This window comes from Bactrocera oleae, chromosome 2 (assembly GCF_042242935.1).
Source record: "Bactrocera oleae isolate idBacOlea1 chromosome 2, idBacOlea1, whole genome shotgun sequence".
Lineage (NCBI taxonomy): Eukaryota > Metazoa > Arthropoda > Insecta > Diptera > Tephritidae > Bactrocera > Bactrocera oleae.
Window position 1 is genome coordinate 99,762,906 of NC_091536.1, and position 23,555 is coordinate 99,786,460.

At 34.6% G+C, this 23,555-nt stretch overlaps 1 protein-coding gene across 1 annotated transcript in view; it reads right to left on the reverse strand.

Moving 5' to 3' along the window:
- Positions 1–23,555, reverse strand: part of Doa (Darkener of apricot) — an 80,124-nt gene that overhangs the window by 33,324 nt on the left and 23,245 nt on the right. Inside the window, exon 4 of the mRNA XM_014232659.3 lies at positions 86–284. Within this exon, the coding sequence (XP_014088134.3) occupies positions 86–284 (199 nt within the window). The remainder of the gene's footprint in view (positions 1–85; positions 285–23,555) is intronic.

Genomic DNA, 23,555 nt, shown 5'->3' on the forward strand with positions numbered 1-23,555 from the left:
TAGTAATAAGTTTTACATTTCTTTCGATAATCAGTTTTTGTTTTTTGTTTGATATTTTCCTGCATATAAAATGAAAAGTTTTTACCTTAGACGGTGAACGGCGATTATTACGTCCGGTTTCTCGGTCGTCAACCACCTTGGCACGGTCCCGATGTCGTCTCCGTGAACTTGAATTGGATGTTTCATCCCTGTAACGATATTTATGAACACGTCTGCCCGATGTGGGCGACTTACGGTGTGAACGTTTCGAGCGTTCCTTGCGACGGCGTGATGAACGATCAAAGCTGGAGAAGATTTGAATAAAAAGCATTGTTATTAATAAAACTTGACTGCAGTTGTGAAAAAACAACAAACGATGCACAATATGGCATAAAATCATCAAAACTTATTATGCTGAAAAGCTTTTTGCATGTGAGATATTTCGGCGGCAAACGAATAAATCTGGCGGCGACACAGCTTTGGGCAAAAGAAATGGACAAAATACTTTTATTTATTCTAAATTGCAATGCAACAACTGCGTTTATATGTTTTTGCTGTTTTTTATTATAGTTTTGTTGGTGGGAAGGTTCCTGTAAATGAGCGCAATAATTGCTGAATACGCTCTTTTATTTTTGTTTTGCTTTCCTTTCCTTCTATTTCGTTTCCTGTCTGCCAGCATGTGCGCTGCTCTCAACTCGGTGCCTTTATTTGTTTTGATTTCATTTATTTGTTTAAAAGTCAAAATGAAAAATTTTCATTTGAATGAAGCAGAAAGCTTGTGTTGTGCGCCAAATAATTAAAAAGAATAATAATAATTGAATGAATTCAGATACATGAATGTATGTGCGAACGCATTCCAAATGTTTAAAGCGTAATAAAAGTAGCAATCGGCATAAAACTTATAAAGCTCCAAGTTCCACAAGGTTCGTTCAAAAAATATAACAAAAATCACTCAAATTTCAATTTATCGCTAATCCTTTCTTTAAAAGCAGAAAGTATTCCAAAGCATTTGGGTATCATGATAAAATCTGTATTTACATACGTTTGGAGTATTAGGATTAATTGTGTATACATATGTACGTAATCACTACTTTAAACTACTTTTCGTATGTAAAATTGAGGCGAGTTTAAGATAGATTACTTATTTTTGGGGCTTTCAAAGGAGGTGGTCTCTGTATATGCACATCTTGCATATCTGAATGAACGATTAGTTAATATTGAATTCGATTAGCCGATAGGCATACTCACAGAATTAGTAAATTACCGACGTATGATTTTAAGTTCATTACACCATTTGATCGAAGCCCAAACGTGTAAGAATATTGCCAACACATATTGCCTTCAACTTGCCCAATGTATGTAAGTATATTCACCGTCCGCGCGCATAAAAATGTTCAAGTATGTACCACATAAAATGCCTTACTGTAAAAATGTATAATTATTTCTTGCGATTAAATCGTAATATTTTTAGTATTTTTGCACTTGCACTGCACTTTTCGGTAATGTGTGATAGTCCCTGTTGGAGGCTCGAATCATACTGATTACTGAGATATAAGACCGTGGATGAGCGCATGAAGGCTAATTGGGCTTTAGAGCACAATAATTTAAAAATTATATCATTAGACGGACACAGCAATGTGAGACTCTCAAGCGAAAGCGGCGGTCCACCTACATACATATATCATAGATAGGATGGCTCGCCCAGCAAAAAGATCGAAAATATGTATGCACATACTTTTGATAGCGAACATGTAGGGATTTTGGTTTATGTAGATTTCAAACGTTAAAGTATACATACATGGAAGCGTGGATGCAAGTACAGTAAGACCTCGTTTAACGCGTAGGGTACGTTTCATCAAAGTAGAGCGCAATGCGAAATAGCGCTAAACGAGTCTATCTTAACTTGTTAATAATGGGGTAGGGGAAGATGGATAGAAAATTTGTTAAGATTAAATTTAATAATTGTTTAAAAAAAATATAAAACCAAACAATTATTTCTTACAAAAATAAAAACAATATAAACCAATATACTTATAAAAACTTGGATTATTGGATAAATCGTCTTGGTCCATTAATTGGATTAATGTAATTATGTTTGTATTCGGTAGCACAATTTCGGTGAATACTTGGGTTGAACAATGAAAGGGCGCTAAACTGAGACAGCGTTAAACGAAACAGCGTTAATCGGGTCTTACTGTATGTATTTGCTGTTTTCGATTGCACATCAATTTCAGTGTAAGATGCTCTACAAAAGCATTTCTTGCAAATAGTACATCTTAAAAGCAATGCGGAAAATTTTGCTTTGTGACACCGCCGCACCTAATTAGTCCAAATGGGTTGATATGTACTGAAAAAAATTACGCGGGCATGTCAACAAGAAAATTATGATTACATTAATTGACAACAAAATAGGTCGCCGTCAAAGTAATAAAAATCGAGAAAGTAACATAAATACCATATATTTGAATACAAAAAAAGGGCACGAAAAGACGTATACAAAAAAAAAAGGCGAGAATAGACGAAACAGGGGTTGAAAAATCTTTCCAAATAATTAAAATTCATAGAAGGTGGTCCCGTATGCTACTGGCTGGAAACTTGTTTAAATGAGATGAACCCAAACTTCAAACTATTTAAATATCTCCCTCAACCAATGTCAGATCATTATTTTCATTACTTTGTTTACATTTGTCGAAATGCCTGAGTGTGCTCAGTTACTTTTTCCATTAGCACTTAACACTTGGTCTTAAGAGTTGTTAATATTTACTAATTACGATTTAGATTTCAATTTTTTTCTCTGACATTTACAAATCGAAAAGCACACACATATGCACTGCAAACAGCAAACACGCTTTAATATATGTAACTATGTTTGCAAAAATGCCTACAGATGTCGTTGCACACAACACAAATACTCCACGCGTCGGCATTAAAATGACGCCCCAACAGGGTTTGATTGTATCTGCTTGTGGGCTGCTGATGCTTGTGTCACGTTTAACAAGTTGGACTACATATGTGCATATATTTCAGAGAATGTAAAATAATAATAAAAACATTAACAAGGTACGGTACATATATACCATATATATGTATATGTATGAAATTCAGACTTGCTTAAAGGTGCAAATGAGAATATTCTTGGTGTGAAAATTGTATATTTTCTGTCATAAACTGAGCTAGCTTGTAGAGACGAAGGTGATCGAGGAAAAGCTGCAATTTTTCACCTTCCCAACTGCAATTTATCAGTCACAGCAGCAAAAGCCCTTTCAGGGCGATATGGTCGCATAATTTGAGCTATTTACTTATAGCAGCATGTGCCCGTTTGCGGCACTCTGCGTGAATAGCAACATAAGAGAGAAAGGTAACACGAGTGTCTTAAGAATTATCAACCAATCGCTAGAAGCACAGACCACTGATTGCATAATACGTACATATTTATGTACGTACAGAGGGTATACGACATTTAAATGCGTCACTAGCAGTGTAAGGCTTATAATACAATTTAATAGATATACCTCCTGCTCAAATATAAACGAGACTGGCTCAATAAAACAAAAACGGTTAATTATTCTTCAATATTTATTTTATCCCCTTCAAAATAGTCACCATTAGAGGCGATACACATATGCCACCTTTTTTCCCAATCTTTCTAACACTTCTGGTAGGCCGCTTTAGGTATGGCTTTCAGTTCCTTCTTCGAATTCTCTTTTATGACTTCAATCGACTGAAAATGCTTTCCACGAAGCGGCAATTTGAGTTTAGGGAAAAGAAAAAAGTCACACGGTGCCATGTCGGGTGAATACGGTGCTTGCGGAACAATATTTACGTTGTTTTTGGTCAAATAATCGCGTACAAGACGAGACGTATGAGCTGGATTTTGGAACAAGTCGAGCAGACACACGTCTCATGCCCAAAACATCGTGAATAATGCTATGAGCGGATCCATTTGATATGTTGAGCTCACTAGCTATCTCTCTTTCAGTCACACGACGATTTTCCAACACAATTTTCTTTACTTTTTCGACGTTTTCTTCGTTTATTGACGTTGCAGGACGACGATCATGGGGCAAGTTTTCCAGCGATGTATGGCCGTCCTTGAACGACTTATACCAATCAAAAATACGTGCACGTGATAGGCAAGACTCCCCATATGCCTTCTGCAACATTTTCATTGCGTCCGTCGCACTTATTCCATTGGAATAACAAAATTTCAAACAAACAATTTTTGCTCAACGTTAATTTCCATAGTAAAATTCGAAAAACACACTCGAGGTTGACTTGTTTATAGTGCCGTAAAAAAAAAACTATGGGAGAGATCGCGCTCAAATTTGACATGTAATCATATAACAGTCCTGCCAACCTAAGCAAAAAAAAATATGGCCATATGTCATGTCCTTGTCGAGTTATGGATAAAGTCTCGTTTATATTTGAGCAGGAGGTATTATGGGGACTGTTAAAGTAAAACATGATTGTATTTAAAATAACTCTGGCTGTATTTAAAATAACTAAAGCTGGTACCACCTAAAATTTTGTAACGAAGCTAAAAAAAAATATCGCAGCCCCTGCAAAAGAAAGTTAAACTAATTAGTCTGTCGTCAATGGCGGTGGACGACAGGCTCAACAACGCAAACCGCAGCTTAATAGTTTGAGATACCTTATCTGCAATGAAGTTTCTCATCGACACGGGAGCCGAAGTCAGCGTAATTCCACCAACGCAACAACAACGTAGACATCCTGACAAAAGTAACTACCTCTACGCAGCAAACAGGTCCACCATTAAAACTTACGGTGAAAAATTCATGTGTTCAATTTGGGTCTACGCCGCCAATTTTCCTGGAATTTCATAGTTGCCGACGTATCACAAGCCATCATCGGAGCGGATTTTTTATCGCATTTTAACCTATCGGTCAACCTACGACAACGAAAACTCATCGACTACATCACAAGCGCAAACATTGTTCAGTGTCAGCTAATAATGAAGTAGTATTGAATTTATCATGCATTAACAAAAATCAACCGTATTGTGGACATCCCACATAACTGTGCATTTCATTAAATTGTGACAAGTAAATATAATTATACCAACAACAAATTTTTTTAAATTTTTAATTTATAAACTAAATAATACAATATTTGTTATTTTGTTATAAGGTCGTGAAAGGTTGTACGTTTAAGTCTGCGCCTACTATTTCTAGATTCCCCTAGTTTTCCGGCTTCGGTGTTTACCTTGTACCTGTAACCGTGTTGCATGTTTCGATACTTCCTCGCGGACCATTTTGACACGAAGCACACGGTGTAGATCCGAATTGCTTATGTATATTTTTCGTATTTTTCTCAAAACTTTATTTTGAAGCTTTTGCACAGTTTGGATATATGGTATATCGGTGCAGCGCATCCCCAGAATTGAATTCCGTATGTCCAGATTGGTTTCAATGTTTTATTATATATTAAGATTTTATTTTGTGTTGTTATTTATTTCGAATATATAAGGGAATATATCTAACACTTTTGTTAGTGTAGTTTACGTTTATTGACTTCGTCTCGTTTAAGATTATGCACTATCTGTGTCTATTTCGCTATTTGGTGAATTGAAATAGAATTCTATTAGACGACTCTACTTCAGGTAGTCCTAGCATACTTCATTGAGGAACACCTGTTTTTATTGGCTGTAGCGTATAATATGTTTGTCCTTGCTCGATCTGAAGTAGTAATTGCTTAATTAAGAGGCAAGTAGATCAGTTAGATACTGTGAAAGGAGGAGTCTTAATTTATGTAACAATCCATGATACTACACTCTATCGAACGCCTAAGATACGTCTAGAAAAACAGCTGTGCAAATGTTATTTTTTTCTATCGCATCTTCTATTGTGCTAGTTATGCGATCTACTTGATTTTCCTCATCGCTTTTTGTCCAGGATCCGTTGGGCTTTCTGAGAAGAGGATTTAACAAAATTGGTTTCCTAATATTTTTAACAGCTTTCAGAAAGGAGTATTCTGTATTTTTGTTTGGTGTAAGTTTCTTGAAACAGTTTGAAATGTTTTGATTTTTAAATTCTTTGATTTTGTTGCTAGGGTTTAGTTGAATTGTTAAATTCTTTATTATATCATTTTTTACGACATTTTTAATTTTTCTTTATGATATCCAAAATATCTGCTAGGTATTTAGTATTAAAATATTTTGGTTTCATAACTGTAGTACTTTTCCCAGCCGATTCTTGGATAATTTTCGTATCTTTGTTTGAAAAATATACTGGTAGCTCGATTTCTTTAAATGGTCAGTTAGGATTAGATATACTGGTGAGTGACCATTTTCCATGGTAATGAAGTCCTTGGATATTTGCCGGATGATGAAAAAATCTATCAGGTCAAGTAACTTTCTTGTGTCAGTAGGCCAGTAAGTCGGTAAAAAGAAATTTAGCATACAGAGGCAATCGCCGACGCTGAACAATATTTTGCGACAAAGGTCAAATCGTACTAAGCAAATGGTACAAAAGTTGGAAGATCCCCTTGATGGCTATTGTGCTGAATAATAAAGTTGAATTTTCCCCAAAGAAAGGATATTTTCAGACCGCCTGGTACATTTAAAAATTAACCCAGCACCTACATAAGTGAGACGATGAATTTTTCTCTCAATACTGCACCGGTAATAAAAATATAAACAAATGTGTCCTATTAAATTTGTTTTAACAGTGAAACCCGGTCATCCGTCGATGTCAATTCTCTGACGTTATTTGATGACATTGCAAGTTACAGTTGTAGCTACTAGCGCGTCTAGCGGACCATACTTGGTAATCGTGTTAAAACTGGTAAACAAATTCAGCTTTAATAATTGTTAAACTAATTTTATACATACATACATATCTGTATACGTAAGTACAAAGTAGCTTGTATTTACAAGAGCAAAATTGGAGAACTACTTGATTTGCGTGAGTACAAATTTACATACATGCGTACCTACAAAAACTGGCTTATTTCAAAGCCCCAAAAAAAGTTTGTCAAGATACACTGTTTTAAAAAAATACGCTCTTTGATTTTAATTGAGATAACTCAGATATTGGCTGATACATGCGGTGTAAAGTCACCCAGTAGTTCGAGAATCTTTATATTAGGTATATGGGGGCTAAGGGAAATATTGACTCGATTCAACCCATTTTTGACACTCAAATATATTATCATCAGGAAAGCATTCTCTCCGAATTCAATTATATATCTCACCCATCGACCGATATTTTCGGAAAAAGTCAACTATAGGCAATATAGTTCACGAATTCGGTACCTAGTGGCTTGGAACAGTTTTGGTTCGATTTGGACAATTTTAATTGGTGCTTTATTTGTATACTGGAATCCGAAATAATCAAATGGAATTTAAATGTGTAAATTGTATTGTAATTTGTTGGCGTGGTTGTGATCCGATTTCCTCCATTTTCGCACTGTAACATGGGAATATTGTAAAAATGTTATGTAAAGCATTAGGTTGTAATCTCTGTATGTGATTTCATCTAAAATTGGGCGGTGCCACGAACACCGTGCCGGCTTCAATAAAGCCCTCTTGTGCCATCCTGTGTGTAAAATTTAATGTCTCTGACGCATTTAGTTATTGATTTATCAAACTTTTAGTAGTTTTTAACAAATCCGTTATATGGAGAGTGGGCGGGGTTATCATCCGATTTTACCATACTATCGTAAGAAGGGTTGAAAATATTTGTTGCATGCAAATTTGAGTGATATGGCTTTATTGATTTGGGAGATTTTCAAACCACATGTGTTTTTTTTTGCCAACGATTAAACAATGCTTTATAGCCATAAAAATAAGTTCATCAATATTTTTAAATTGCCCTATGTACTTCTATTTTCTATATTCTCATATAGAATAACGCCTTTAAAAAAACGAACAAAGGTACATCACACGATTTATTTATTATAGTCAAATTAATCTTTTGATTATTATAATAATAATTTCTTTCAGCTTGAGGTTCAAACTTGATAAGTGCGTTATTAGTTCTGTGAATAAATGGTTATATCACGAAAAATAATTAATGAATCTGCACATGATTTTAGACCTATGATGATGACGCTACAGTGGCCATACCACTTACAATGTTGTAGCAGTTTCAACTTCATAAGCCCCCATGAAATATAGCCCATTCCGCTGGAAAGATGCGACTACTAGTTTAATATATTATGCAGTATATAGTAACATATAACTACAACAACAATAATGACTTCTATTGTCAGACAGAATACTGTATACAAAGAGCTGCTAAAAAGCTCCCACCATATATGGACAAATATACCTGTACAAATAAACGTCATTGCTATCGCGTGTTGTGCAAAATACTTCCGAAAAAAGAAGATATTCAACTCAACAACAATCAATTTAAGCGATTTTGTCTGCCACACACACATTTGCCATAATTAATGAAATAGACGCCACTAACATTTCCGTCAGTTTCGTGACAGCAATGGGAGAGAGCCTACGCTCTCTGTAGTGTAAGATCACAGTTGAGTTAGTCAACAACAAACGCATGCATGAAGTGACTGAAAAACAGCAGAGGTGGGCTAACAACCGAACCCCTGACAGCTAAACAAACGAATGCAAAATATCTGTTGACAACACCGATCGACTCCGATGCTTTTGCTGCTGTATTATATGTTATAGGCGCCATACCGGTTAGGCTATCTATTCAATATCTAATGGAATATTGTCTTTTAGATCGAGACACAAGTCTGCAAACAGCAACAAACACACTTTTACGCATTTTAATTAAATAAGAGTGTTTATTTTGTACTGTTATTACCTGTTGGGGCTAATTTATGATTTATGCAACATTTAATATACATGTATATATGTGTGTATGAATATACGTATGTATTATCTAGACGACACGAGTGGCCGACGGCTTCAATGTCATCGATCACCGCACCGAGAAGTTTTGCATACCCAGCCCAAATATAGTAATTGGCAACTGTGTTGGGTAATTTGTCGCTTGGATGACATTTCCAAACACATGCACGCACATATACTAAAAGTATGCATGTGTGTATTTATATTCCTTCTAATATATTCTTATTACTTTTTTGCTATGCATGCTAAATTTATGCAATGCTAATTTGTCATAACACACCGGTATTCGCACAAACATGTTTTTACGTGTGAATGAATGCTTTGCAATGATGCATTATATTATATAGTTCTGATCTTTACTATGCTCCTATTGAAAGCAAACTAGTTCTACGGAGACACGACTTGTACCAATTATCTATGAGTTAACCTATTTAATTAAACCAAAAAGTAATTGTTGCTTTTTATATGAATGTGGAAATTTTGGAGATGTAACTTAAAGTTTGATACATAATTGTGATTTCAGTTTTAATCAATAGAATGTCGCAAATAAGGCATTAAAAAAATAATTAAGTTAAGTTGGATTGAAAAAAATACTAAATTAATTCCAAGCAAACAATTAAGAATTAAAAAAATGTATTTAGAATTAACATTTTTTCGCGTTTGCGTACTTTGTGTTCTACTATTTTAAAACTAGAGCGTGCACAGAGTGGTCAACTTCAATACTCTATAGAGCACTGGTTGGCAAACTTGCAAATTCAAATTATAATATATTTTAAATTTTAAATATAAAAATATTGGTTACAAAATAAAAATTTAATTTTCAATCACAACATTTGAATTAAAAATCGAAAATCTAATTTTTAATACATGCTTTTTATTTTTTAATTCCGATGTTGGGAGAGAAAATTGAATTTTTAAACGAAATTTTTTTAATTCGCAACCCGTTCAAAGTTGAATTTGAATGTAAATATCTGTCGACCTTCTGGGTCTGGGCTTACCAGTCGCTCATTGCATTGTAACTAATTGATTGAACTAATCAATATTTATGTTTGTAAGTATTTTTATGTATGTGTAACAACTAAGAGCCAGTTTACAACGCACGTGGGCACAAAAGGTTGAAAAGTTAGTAAATAAAACAAAACAAGAATAATCGTACAATAAGCTATGAAAATGTATATCATTCAAGTCAGAATAAGAAGCATAAAATAATTAATTATTAATATGTATATTAGACTGCTTTTTTTTTTGAACTATTTTTTTTTTCGATCCCATGGTGAAATTTTGTTGGAAATACCAAAAAAAAAATTCCCTAAAAATTTGGGACTTTAATTTTAATATTAAGTACTAGACCAAGGCCTGTAAAGATTTCCCATATAAAATACACGTAAAACTTGATTTTTTTTCTTTTTAATTTTATAACTCAGCGGCAGTTGATGGAATTATCTCACCCGTCATTAGGTATTCCTCAGAATTGAACGCTCTACAAAAGTCTCCATTGCGGTAAAGTTATAACTTGCACCTGCGGGGTAGTACGGGCCCCCAAACCTAATTTTTCCATGAAATTCGCGTTTTTTTGGAATTATCTTGTAAACAACACTCATAGATACAGAAAAATTGTTAATAACAAAATTGTAGGAAATTTAATTTCCAACAAAAAAGTCTTTGGCACCAAATCGATAATATTAATACTCTTTGAGATACAGAGATTTTAAGTTGAAGTGGTATGACCTCACCTGAGTTTCAGAAATCCATAAAAATTCCATACTACTTTTTCTAATTTTACTAATTTTTCTGTATCTAGTGTTGTTTACGAGATAATTCCAAAAAACGCGAATTTCATGGAAAAATTAGGTTTGGGGGCCCGTACTACCCCCCAGGTGCAAGTTATAACTTTACCGCAATGGAGACTTTTGTAGAGCGTTCAATTTTGAGGAATACCTAATGACGGGTGAGATAATCCCATCAACTGCCGCTGAGTTATAAAATTAAAAAGAAAAAAAATCAAGTTTTACGTGTATTTTATATGGGAAATCTTTACAGGCCTAGGTCTAGTACTTAATATTAAAATTAAAGTCCCAAATTTTTAGGGAATTTTTTTTTTGGTATTTCCAACAAAATTTCACCATGGGATCGAAAAAAAAATAGTTTAAAAAAAAAAGCAGTCTAATGTACATATACAAATAAATAAAATAATAGTAATCAATTTTGGGTTTCAAATGTCACTATGCGAAGGTCCAGAAAACAAGTTTGTGTAAGCAACAGAGTTAAGAGTTCAACTGAAATACAAGGTGCGTTCCAAACAGGACTTTCAAAAAAAAAGACAGAACAAATGGTTTTATTGGCAAAATCAATTAATTTTATTCAAAATAGTCTCCTTCTGCTGTAATACAGCTATTTGCACGGTCCAAAAGCATGTCGAACGAGTGTTTTAGTTCGTTGCCCGGTATGGCCGCCAGTATGCCGGTGCAAGCCTTTTGAATGGCCTCCACGTCTGCATACCGCTTTCCTTTCATCGGCATATGCATTTTTCCGAAAAGGTAGAAGTCGCACGGTGCCATATCAGGTGAATACGGGGAGTGGTTGATTGTTAAAATGTGATTTTTGGTCAAAATCGGCCACAAGGGTCGATCGAGACGGCGCGTTATCGAGCAACAAACGCCAACTTCCATCTTCGGTGGAACAAATTCTTTGTGGACAATACCCTTGGAATCATAAAAACAAATCAGCATTGTCTTCACTTTGGACTTCTCCAGGCGCGATTTTTTGGGTTTCGGCTCATTTCTCATTTATGCCCTCACGACCATTTAAAAAGGGTTAAAGGTGCTACGGGATAGGCAATCATCGCTATAAACTTGTTTCATCAATTGAAACGTTTCGGTAAAAGTTGTACCAATTTTAAAATAAAATTTAATGTTGGCTCATTTTCGTTCGAAGCTCATATTCGCACCGATGACAAAAACATACTGACACTTAAAACGCAATAACTTCACTTCCAATAGATGAAATGTCATGAAATTTTTACTGGAAGTCGATAAAGGATAGCAGATTCTAACGCACTAGTACATATAGATGGCGCCACTAGAGTTTACTTTGTTACTTTTTTACTGTTTACTTTGGAACGCACCTTGTAAAATGAAAACAATACAAAACGAAGACTTCAAACTACATATATATGTACATATGTGTTTCCGCTGGAAAGAGATTTGCTTAAGGTATTAAAAAAACTCGAAATAAAATATTTCTGTGGCTTATATTTGCACTTACAAATTTGCAAAAAATATGAAGTCATTTTGATAATATCACGTGGTGGTGGCACAATGTAGAAACGAAATCAAGCTCAATGTCAGCCCCACTTGAGTGCTTTAGCACGCCGTTTGCGGTCTGCGCGTAGGGCGTATTGCTCGTGTTATATTTTTGATGGCGTGATGAAAATCTGACAATAATCCGGCACACAATTCCCAACGTTCTTTGCCGTTAGAAATGTATGAATATAAAATGTTCATATATGACCACATGTAAGCGTGGTTTTGGTGAACAATTATTATTATTTTTTCTTTTGCTATTAGGTAATCCTATAAAATTGATTAAAATCGAGTTGGTGTGCTTTCATACATGTGTGTGGGACTTAACATTGCTTCCCACCGCTGTTAGCATATGGTTGTATGCATTCAAAATATTTCGGAGTCTTGCCGACCTTGCCGAAACACCCAAAGCAATTCCGCCTTTAACGCTTCAATTTGCTTTAACCAAAGTTGGCGATTACAGTTTGAACGGGCCACTGCATGGCATAACTCTTTGTTTGCGTTTCTTTTTTATTCGACTCTGACTTTGAGTCTTGTTTCAATTGTGTTTAATTCTTTATTGAGGCGGTGAGCTGTGGAATTCATTATTATTTTTTTAATATACTTTATTACACAACAACATACACAAAGGCCAAAGCAAAAACAAAACATAGCAACTGAGCGCTTGGACCATGAGCACTTAGTTGCAATTTGTTCGGGCCGAACAAGTGCTGGTCCGTTTGGGTTCCACTTATTTCTTTCGCTTTTAAATCTGCTTCTGGAGTTGGCATTGCCTTTATATTATTATGTATATATACATCCCACATGATTCGGTTGATATGCTGAATGGCAAAATACATATAGCATATTAGATTGAGCAAATAGCTGTGAAATGAACGCAACAATATTGGTGTGTCCTTCAAGAATACAAATACAAAATAAACCGACATTTTTATACATTCTTTAGTTGTCCCTTATTCGAAAAAGTGTCAGTAGAAGTAAGCGAAAATAATTCGATTGGGATAACGTGATTCAGTATTAAAAATTATGTATATTCACTAGGGTGCTTTTTTTTAACTATTTTTTTTTTCGATCCTATGATGAAGTTTTGTTCGAAATAATAAAATAAACCCCCACACTTAATTTTTTCATGAAATTCGCATTTTTTTTTTAATTTAACAATTCAACTTAAAATCTCTGTATCTCAAAGCGTATTAATATTATTGATTTGGTTCCAAAGACTTTTTTGTATGAAATTTAATTTACAAATTAGGTTTGGGGGCCCGTACTACCCCGCAGGTGCATAGTTATAACTTTACTGCAACGGAGACTTTTGTAGAACGTTCAATTCTGAGGAATACCTAATGACGGGTGAGATAATTCCATCAAAGGCCGCCGAGTTATAAAATTAAAAAGAAAAAAAAATCAAGTTTTACGTGTATTTTAGATGGAAAATCTTTACAGACTTTGGTCTACTACTTAATATTAATATTAAGAGCTCAAACTTTCAGGAATTTTTTTTTTTGGTATTTTCAACAAAATTTCACCATGGGATCGCAAAAAAAAAATAGTTCAAAAAAAAGCATAATATTCACGGTTTCATTGAATAACGAATATTCAATTTATTAGCGATATTTTTTTGTATGAAGGATTTCCCTTCCTTTGATCCTAGCTAATTGCTAATGTATAAAATGTTCGCTTGCACCCTTAGCTACATATACCTTACATGTTTTAAATTGTGCGTCCAACTTCAGTTCGATATCTCTAAAACTGTGCGACTACTTCGCATATATAGAGACAAACGGAAATGGCTAAATCCACTCAGCTCGTCACGCTGACCATTTATGTACTATATATTTTATAGTCTGTGACGTTTCCCTTGAGGTGTTACACACTTTGTGCCCTGTTTAGGCTATAAAAAACTATGGTAAAAACCATGTCAAGATCTATTGTAGGCTGAATGAATATTGAACCACTGTTGCTGATATTATTTGATCACTAATTGACAGTGAAATTCACATTTGGTGCAATAGTAAAATATGAAAAATTACGGCGACTGTTTTTTCTAACCGACTACTCTTTTGTTTTATATATACGTTTAATGCGGCTTTGGAATTTGATGGGCGCAAGATAGAGTAAACTTACGGTTGCACATGATTTTAATTGGTTTTTACTAACGGAACTATAAAAAGGAAATCACTAATAAGGCAAATCATGTAAAAAAAAGTTATTCAACAGAAACGATAAACCACTTAGGTTTAATTTATTTTTCCATAATAAACGAAAATAAGTGACAGTTTATAAACCTTCCAAGTATCAGCTCAAAGCATATTAAACAATATATAAGCCACTAACTTACAGTTGAATTGTGCATCGATAATCAATAGCATTATTCGGTTATTTCAAACTTACCTAAAAAGAAATAAGAAAGGAAAGAATTAGTTAGTTGGTCAAAAATTATGTAAACATGTAATTAAAATATGTACTTAAGAATAATCCTCCTACACATGTACTTTAATAGGTCATGGAAATTATCTTAACACTTAAAAGTATAAATGTATTATATAAAAGAAAGTAGACAAAGGCATTCGCGCATGCGCGTAAGTGGATTGCATTTTGAAGCACTAATTACCGTTTTGCTTGGCAGAGAATGGTACTAGTACTAGGTTTACCGCTATAGCGACAAAGCAATGGCAGCTGGCGCATGCATACACGCACATATTTTTACATATGTATATGTATGTAAATGTGTATAAGACTGCGCATGCAGCGACGTGCGCATACTGAGCTTTTGCATATAAAATGCGCCTGGCATTGGCTGTCACTGAAATATTGCGAATAATTTGCATGCAAACTCCACACACATAACGCATGGTTTGCTGGTATTTGGTAGCAGAAAACTCGTTGCAACGATTGGCTAGCAAACATACGCGCAAATATGGTATGAGCATGTAAATAATGAAGTTGAAAACCAGAAACAAAAACAAAAACAAAACCAAAAGCGAAATAAGAAAACGTGCAATTGCATTGAAGCAAAACATAATTGCAGTCAAGTCAATGCCTTCCACTTAAAAGTGAAATGAATTTATGAACAAAAAGCAAAATGAAACTGTAAGAAACACTCGTAAATTGTATTTAAAACGTAGTAAGTACGGCAAGCAATAACAAAAATGAGCAATGCATCATATCGCTAAATTGCAATTAACCGCGCGGTCAGGCCGCCATCGAATCAGTGCCCGACGATGCAATTGAGCAGCTGCAACTGCAAAGAGATCAGCGAAAACATTTCTCTCGCAGAAGCCAGCCAGTCAACTAAGACAAATCACTGCTTCCAACTGTAAGTAATCTCTGGAAAAAATTATTTTGTTGCGCTTTCTCGATTTTGCTAACCGCGAATGATGAAGCGACTCCAAAAGTGCTAGTAGCCAATTTAGCTGGTTACGTATGGTATTAAAAATATTATATATACCTTATACATTACAATATAAGGCGAATATGTATGGTGGTAGTAACGATGGTTAATTTGCATGATCACTCGATGTTAATTTGAGCAAAATATGGAATTTCAGATTATAGTCGGCACAGAATATCTATAATCTTGCTATTTCACGGAAGCTCGAGCCATGATCAAGGAAATGGTCAAATTAAAAGATCACAATGCAAATAACGCACTGAATCCGTCGTTGCCAAGTAAGTATTAACGGGAAAATAAAATAAACACTAAGAACTCTAATGTAAATTTGTACTAATGTTAAAGTCATTATTTAGAACGGTATATATGAAGTACCTAGATTTAATCAAATTTATTAATTATTTTATTTAAATGCTAGCAAAATAGTCCACTTATAGAACAGCAACAAAGCAGACGAATAATTTTTTGAAATGAGATGAGTGAAAGGAGCGAAAAATTGTGCAAGCTGCAGAGTGAAATCTAAACTAATTTCAACGATCCATCTATATCATTATTATAAGGAGATAATAATCAGAAGTCAAGAAGCCATGTTGATTGCCTATGTGATGCCCACAGACACGTTTGGAAAGTTGGTTTAATGAGGAACTAAACTACTTACACTATATATGTATGTGTATACGAGACGATATAATAGAAATTATTAAACAATGTTATGTATTGCCAAAAATCACAGAAAATTGCACGATTTCAGGGCTATCTAACGGCTTTAAATACTGATACCCCTATCCTTCATAATAAAATTATTAATATGCAAATGTTTATTGAGAAATGACCATACAAATTAAACGTATATGTTGCAAATCATAAATCATCCGAATTTCTAAGAAAACAAAAAATATTATCCAGTTCACAAAAGTAATCATTTTTGGCGCTAGTTTTTTCTATCGTACAATGCCAAGAAGTATGAATATTAAATAAATAGCTGGTTTACCTATTTACATTCCACATTTGTTGGTCAATTATGCGCTCTGAGCGGATTTCATTTTCATTTTAGGTACGGCGTAAATTTCTAAACTACTAAACCGATTTTAGTAAAACTTAGGAAGCTATGTCCAGTTCGATTCAACTTAGAAGATAGGATAGTTTATATCTCAACATAGTAACAATTCATAAAATTAAACAATTAAGGAAGGACTAAGGTCGGGGGTAACCGAAAATTTTATACTCTCGTAATTCGAAAATATCAAAAGCGAGGAAATACTTTCACATACTTACAAAACTTTATATTAAACAAGTAAGGAAGATCTGAGTTCGAGTGTAACCGCACATTTCATACTACTTGCAACTTCCAAGGATCAAAGCAGGGGAAATACCTTCAGATGTTAACAATACTTTATATTAAACAAGTAAGGAAGGGCTAAGTTCGGATGTAACCGAACATTTTATACTCTCGCAAAGTCAAATGGTATACTCGTTTGAGATTTCTTTGTGGATTGACTGATATTTTCGGTAGAAGGTCAACTATAGGCACTGGGGTCCACATATTTAGTACTTAGGGGTTTGAACAGTTCTGGTTCGATTTAGACAATTTTTGGCCGCAAGGTGGCATACTTTAATTGCATTATTCACGCAAAGTTTTACCCTGATATAATCATTGTTACCTGATTTGCATAGTGGAAAGTGAAAGAATCAGATGGAATTGAAAATGGTGTTACATGGGAAGTAAGCGTGGTTGTAGTCCGATTTCGCCCATTTTCGCACTATGACATAGAAACATGAAAAGAACGTTATGCACCGTAGTAGTTTTTAACAGTACCGTTATATGGGGAGTGGGCGGAGTGGCCACCCGATTTCAACTATTTTCACACCGTCAATAGAAGTGCTAAAAGCATTTGCTTCTAGTGAATTTTCTTATTATAGCATTAGCGGTTTAGGAGATATGCACATTAAACCTATTAGAGGCGGGACCACGCCTACTTTTTAAAAAAAGTTTTAACTGCAGATGCCCCTCCCTAATGTGAACCTGTGTACCAAATAACAGTCTTGTATCTTATTGCGGAGCTTAGTTATGGCAAGTTATTTGTTTTTGATTAATGGCGTTTTGTGGGCGTTGCAGTGGTCCGATTACGCCCATCTGCAATACCAACCGTCTCACGGTACCAAGAAACATGTCTACCAAGTTTCATAAAGATATCTCAATTTTTACTCAAGTTAGAGCTTGCACAGACGGACGGACGGAAGGACGGGCAGACAGACATTTATATATATATAACCTTATATCTAACTCGATTAGTTTTAGGTGATACAAACAACCGTTAGGTGAACAAAACTATTATACTCTGTAGCAACAGGTTGCGAGAGTATAACAAGTAAGGAAGGGCTAAATTCGGATGTAATCGAACATTTTATACTCTCGCAAAGTCAAATGGTATACTCGTTTGAGATTTCTTTGTGGATTGACTGATATTTTCGGTAGAAGATCAACTATAGGCACTGGGGTCCACATATTTAGTACTTAGGGGCTTGAACAGTTTTGGTTCGATTTAGACAATTTTTGGTCACAAGGTGGCATACTTTAAACGTATTATTCACGCAAAGTTTTACCCCGATATAATCATTGTTGCTTGATATGCATATTGGAAAGTGAAAGAATCAGATGGAATTGAAAATTGTGTTATATCGGAAATAGGCGTGGTTGTAGTCCGATTTCGCCAATTTTCGTGTTTAGTGCTTGGTTTATCGCGCTTTTAGTATTTTTTAACAGTACCTTTATATGGGGAGTGGGCGGCTTTGTCACCCGATTTCACCCATTTTCACAGCGTCAATAGAGGTGCTAAAAACATTTGCTCCCAGTGAATTTGGTTATTATAGCTTTAGCGGTTTAGAAGATATGCACAATAAACTTATTAAGGGCGGGACCACGCCCACTTAAAAAAAAATTAACTGCAGATGCCCCTCCCTAATGTGATCCTTTGTACCAAATAAAAGTCTTGTATCTTATTGCGGAGCTTAGTTATGGCAATTTATTTGTTTTTGATTAATGGCGTTGTGGGCGTGGCAGTGGTCCGATTACGCCCATCTGCAATACCAACCGTCTCACGGTACCAAGAAACATGTCTAGCAAGTTTCATAAAGATATCTCAATTTTTACTCAAGTTACAATTTGCACGAACAGACGGACGGACAAACAGACAGTCCCCAGGATTTCAACTCGTTTTTCCGTCCTGATAATTTCTATATACATATGTATATACGAGTATATATAGCTCGTCGTGACATCTTTATTATTTATATATATATTTAACTCGATATCTATCTCGATTAGTTTTAGATGATACAAACAACCGTTAGGTGAACAGAACTATTATACTCTCTGTTGCAACATGTTGCGAGAGTATAAAAATATCAATTTCCTTTAGCAAAATTCGGTATGGCGAAGATAATGAAATACATTCACTTCCTAAAACTGATTCGCGATAAAAATATTAAGCACATTGGCTGCCACGTCGTACAAATTTGTCCGACAGGGGCTGTTCGACATGTTCTCTGGTTCGACATTCAAAGTTATCATGCTTTTTGTGCCACGCGACAAGACGCGACTTCACTTCATTTTAATAATGTTGGCTTGGAAGTCAATGTGTTAGCAAAGAATCACCAAAGTTTTAAGTCCAGACAGAATCCTCCCGATCTTTTAAATAAAAATGTTTCATTTTCCAAATTACCGTTTATCACATTTTAACTCAAAAATTAATGGAGTTTTCGATGTTTAAGTTATACAACTGTTCGGCTTTAAATGAACTTTCGATAAATTCATTCACGAATTTCTTGCCAGCATTATCATTTCAATTTATTTGTTGGATGTAATTGTATTTAGTTTCCACAAAAATTAAAAGGACAGAAAACTTCGTTAAGTCAGCTTACAAAACAACAAAACCATTATTACGGTCTATTTGGTTGACATAGCGGTCCTAACCAGATTTTACTGTCAATAACGGGTGCACAATTTTGTAGCAATTACAAATTTTTACCAAACCATTTTAATTGTTTCGCTAAATTTTTCGATAACTGCAACAAACTGGCTTTGAAAACCTGTTTTACCCACGCAGGCAATTGGTACATGTAATTAATCTATGCAATTCTATAATTATGCCATCTAGCTGATATCGTATTTTCCACACATAGTAATACACATATGTAAAAGTACATACATATTTACATATATGGCACATATATAATATTTTGCATACTGACATTTTTAGACTTTTACACCTCGTTATACCCTGAACAGGGTATATTAAGTTTGCCACGAAGTTTGTAACACCCAGAAGGAAACGTCGGAGACCCTATAAAATGTATATAGGTATAAATGATCAGCATGATGAGCTGAGTTGATTTAGCCATGTCCGTCAGTCCGTCCGTCTATATATATGCAAACTAGTCCCTCAGTTTTTAAGCTATCGATATGAAATTTTGCACCTGCCCATTTCTCACCAAGAAGCTGCTCATTTGTCGGAACGGCCGATATCGGACCACTATAGCATATAGCTGCCATACAAACTGAACAATCGGAAACAAGTCCTTGTATGGAAACTTTTTTATTTGACGTAATATCTTCACGAAATTTGGCATGAGTTATTTTCTAAGGTAACAATATAATTAATGAAGAAATTGTTTAGATCGGATCGCTATGTCATACAGCTATCATATAAACTGAACAATCGGAGTAAAGTGCCTGCTTGGAAAAAATTTTGATTTTTTTTTGCCGATTCACGAAATTAGATCTGAATCAAGTTATTGTAAGGAACCTTTGTACCAGTGAAGGGTATTATAGCTTCGGTGCAACCGCAGTTAACGTTTTTTCTTGTTTTCTATTGCATTTAGCTTTCGCTTCTGTGGTCAGTTTAGATTATGTTAAGTATACATACATATGTATGTGTGTATGTACAAAAAGACATTTCTCGAATATGTCGAGCCATATCTTCGGGTTACAAGATTAATTCAGCAAAATTTTGAGACTATGCTTTTAAAACCACAAAGAAGCTGGTTGGCAAATATCCTTAAAGGTTCCGATTACAAATACAGATTTAATGAACAGATTGCTTTTAAGCTCTGATCCCTTTATTACTGAGCAACAAAAACTTGCTTATAACCTATATTTATATAGCTTATATATAATCAAAGTCAACTATAGATTTCCTTGATGAGACAATATGAAAATTATTTGTTCAATTTTTCTTCGTTACCTAATTATAATATATACTTGTAAATGTTGTTCTTGGTTTATTTTTCTGTTATCGCAACATTAAACCACACCCTATGTCCCTTAAAATAAAAAATAATAAAATATACTACTATAATATCAAAATATATACTATAAATGACATTTGAATTTTCTCTAATCGAGAGGCATTGACCTTGGTAAATTCACAACTATACATATACAATGAAATAATCCAAACGTACACAGGAAGTTATCACCACACCTAATTATATTAGCGTGTAAATCTGCGACAGTTCAACAAAAGTTCATCCTTACTTGTACATATTGATCGGTTCGCTTTAAGACAATCAAATATAAATATGTATATACATATGGCATGTACTTAACCCGGGGTCATTATCACTCTAAACGGCTGACAGGCGATTGCTCACCGAAAGATGCGGTTCAATATCAGAGATCAACGTTAAATAAGTGTGACTAAGAAAATAAATTAAGAAATTCAATATAAACAAGTAAGAATACTCTTGCAACATATTATATTAAAAATGTTGGGAAAGAATTCAACTTTCATTATCTGATGAAATCGTGAATGAACTACAATCAAATTTGGTATTTTTATACTCTCGCAACCTGTTGCTACAGAGTATAATAGTTTTGTTAACCTAACGGTTGTTTGTATCACCTAAAACTAATCAACATAGATATAGGTTTATATATATTATATATAAATGATCAGGATGAAGAGACGAGATGAAATCCGGGTGAACAGGCGACCGTCCGTCCGTCTGTCTGTCTGTCTGTCCGTCCGTGCAAGCTGTAACTTGAGTAAAAATTGAGATATCTTCACGGTAAAGCTTGCACAGACGGACGGTCAGACAGTCACTCGCATTTCAACTCGTCTCTTCATCCTGATCATTTATGTGTATACAACCTTATATCCTTAGTTAGAGGTGATACAAACAACCGTTAGGTGAACAAAACTATTATACTCTGTAGCAACATGTTGCAAGAGTATAAAAATAAAATCCCGAGTAAATAAACAATGAATTGTAAACGGCAAGGTCGTTTACACTTTTCGAACGATTATTTGCATTATTGGGAGATTACTGGGAAAGGAAAAAATTCAAAAACAAATTTGTATTTTTTGAGAATGTACCTAAATGTATATCGACCATTAAAGTTAAGCTCGAAAATTATCAAACCATAGAGGTTCATTGAACGAGACAGAACTATGAACGGAACGAACAACTAAAACAACGAGAGGACAAACCAATCCAGCAATAAAAAGTAAACACAGTTGCTAAAAAATAAAGTGAGTATTCAGTTTAGTTATTACAGTTATACGCAGAAACAAAAACACAAGTCAACAAACCCAGCCATACCTACATGAATAAATATGAACAACTATGTACAAGTAAATTGCGTAATTTGTTGATCAACAAGTAAGGAAGGGCTAAGTTCGGATGTAACCGAACATTGTATATTCTCGCAAAGTCAAATGGTATACTCGTTTTAGATTACTTTGGGGATCTTGCCGCCTTGTTCTATGTTGACCGATATTTTCGGTAAAAAGTCAACTATATTCAGTGGCTATATTACAATTATGCCTGTAAAATAGTCAGCACCCTCTGTTTTGCGCGAAGGAAATGTGGTCTAAGCATCACAAATTTTGCAAATTTTAGGCAGAAAAGATTACGCAAAAATGTTGCCGAATTATCAACCCTCTAAAGGTGGTATGCTAAGTATTAATATGATTATATATGCATATACACAAGTATATATCCAAACAAAACATAATAACAGACATTGTTTCTTGAACAAAAACAAAAGCCATTAGAGCAATTTCGCTTTTTAAACTTAAAGAGAAAATAAGTTTTTTCGCCAAACGCGGAAAAACTTGGCCTTAACTCAGCAGCCGAATATAAAAAACTGCAACAAGCCCAAGAGAGAATAAAAAAGGAGCGTACAAAGCCTACGCAGTCACTGATTAAGAGCCAGAGTAAATTTTAATATTGGTTATAATCTATCTTATATCTAACCCACGCACGCTCGTATGATGATTCACAATAAAAGTACACTTAAATTGTAAAGCCGCACAAGAAGGAGGAAAGTCCATCCATCAAACAAGGCGCTGATATGCATAATCATAAATGTTTTCAAATTTTACATGAAAAAGGCAACTAGCTTATTGGCTTGTAACCAGTGCGTAGAAAGTTCTAAGGAATACGTCTAATCGCCTAATCTATTTAATCTAACTGATATGTTTTCAGTTTAGCAGATAGTACCTCCTGTCTTTGGAGTTTCTATTCTGCAATTCTCAATATCTATTTAAATAGGTTTCCATATACTCTTTATGACAAGACAATTTCACGTTACTTTATAAAATTTTTAAATTTCATTATTGCTTGAAAAGTTCAAGTTATGATTCTTAACTTGTTTAAAAGTGCGAATGAGTAAGTGGCTTTTAGCCATCACTACACTTTGCACTTGAACCGGTTGGGAGATCCAAATATGGAACCACACTCTTCCTCTCCTTCTACGATTGCTTACTCTTGTTTATCGAAACGTAGGCCTGTAGAAGTGAAAAACGAATGCAATATAAACGGCACGAAACTTTTCTGTTACTTTCTGACAACTGAGATTGATCCGCTCGTGCATATATACTTAAAAAAAATTTGATATTTATTAATCGTTAATCGACGAATTTTCTAATTATTTTAGGTTAAATCGGTTCTTAAAGTAAAAACCGCTCACACTGGTTAAGTACAATACAACTAACCAAATCGGGCTATTGAGCCAATAAACAGCTTTTGGAGGTCG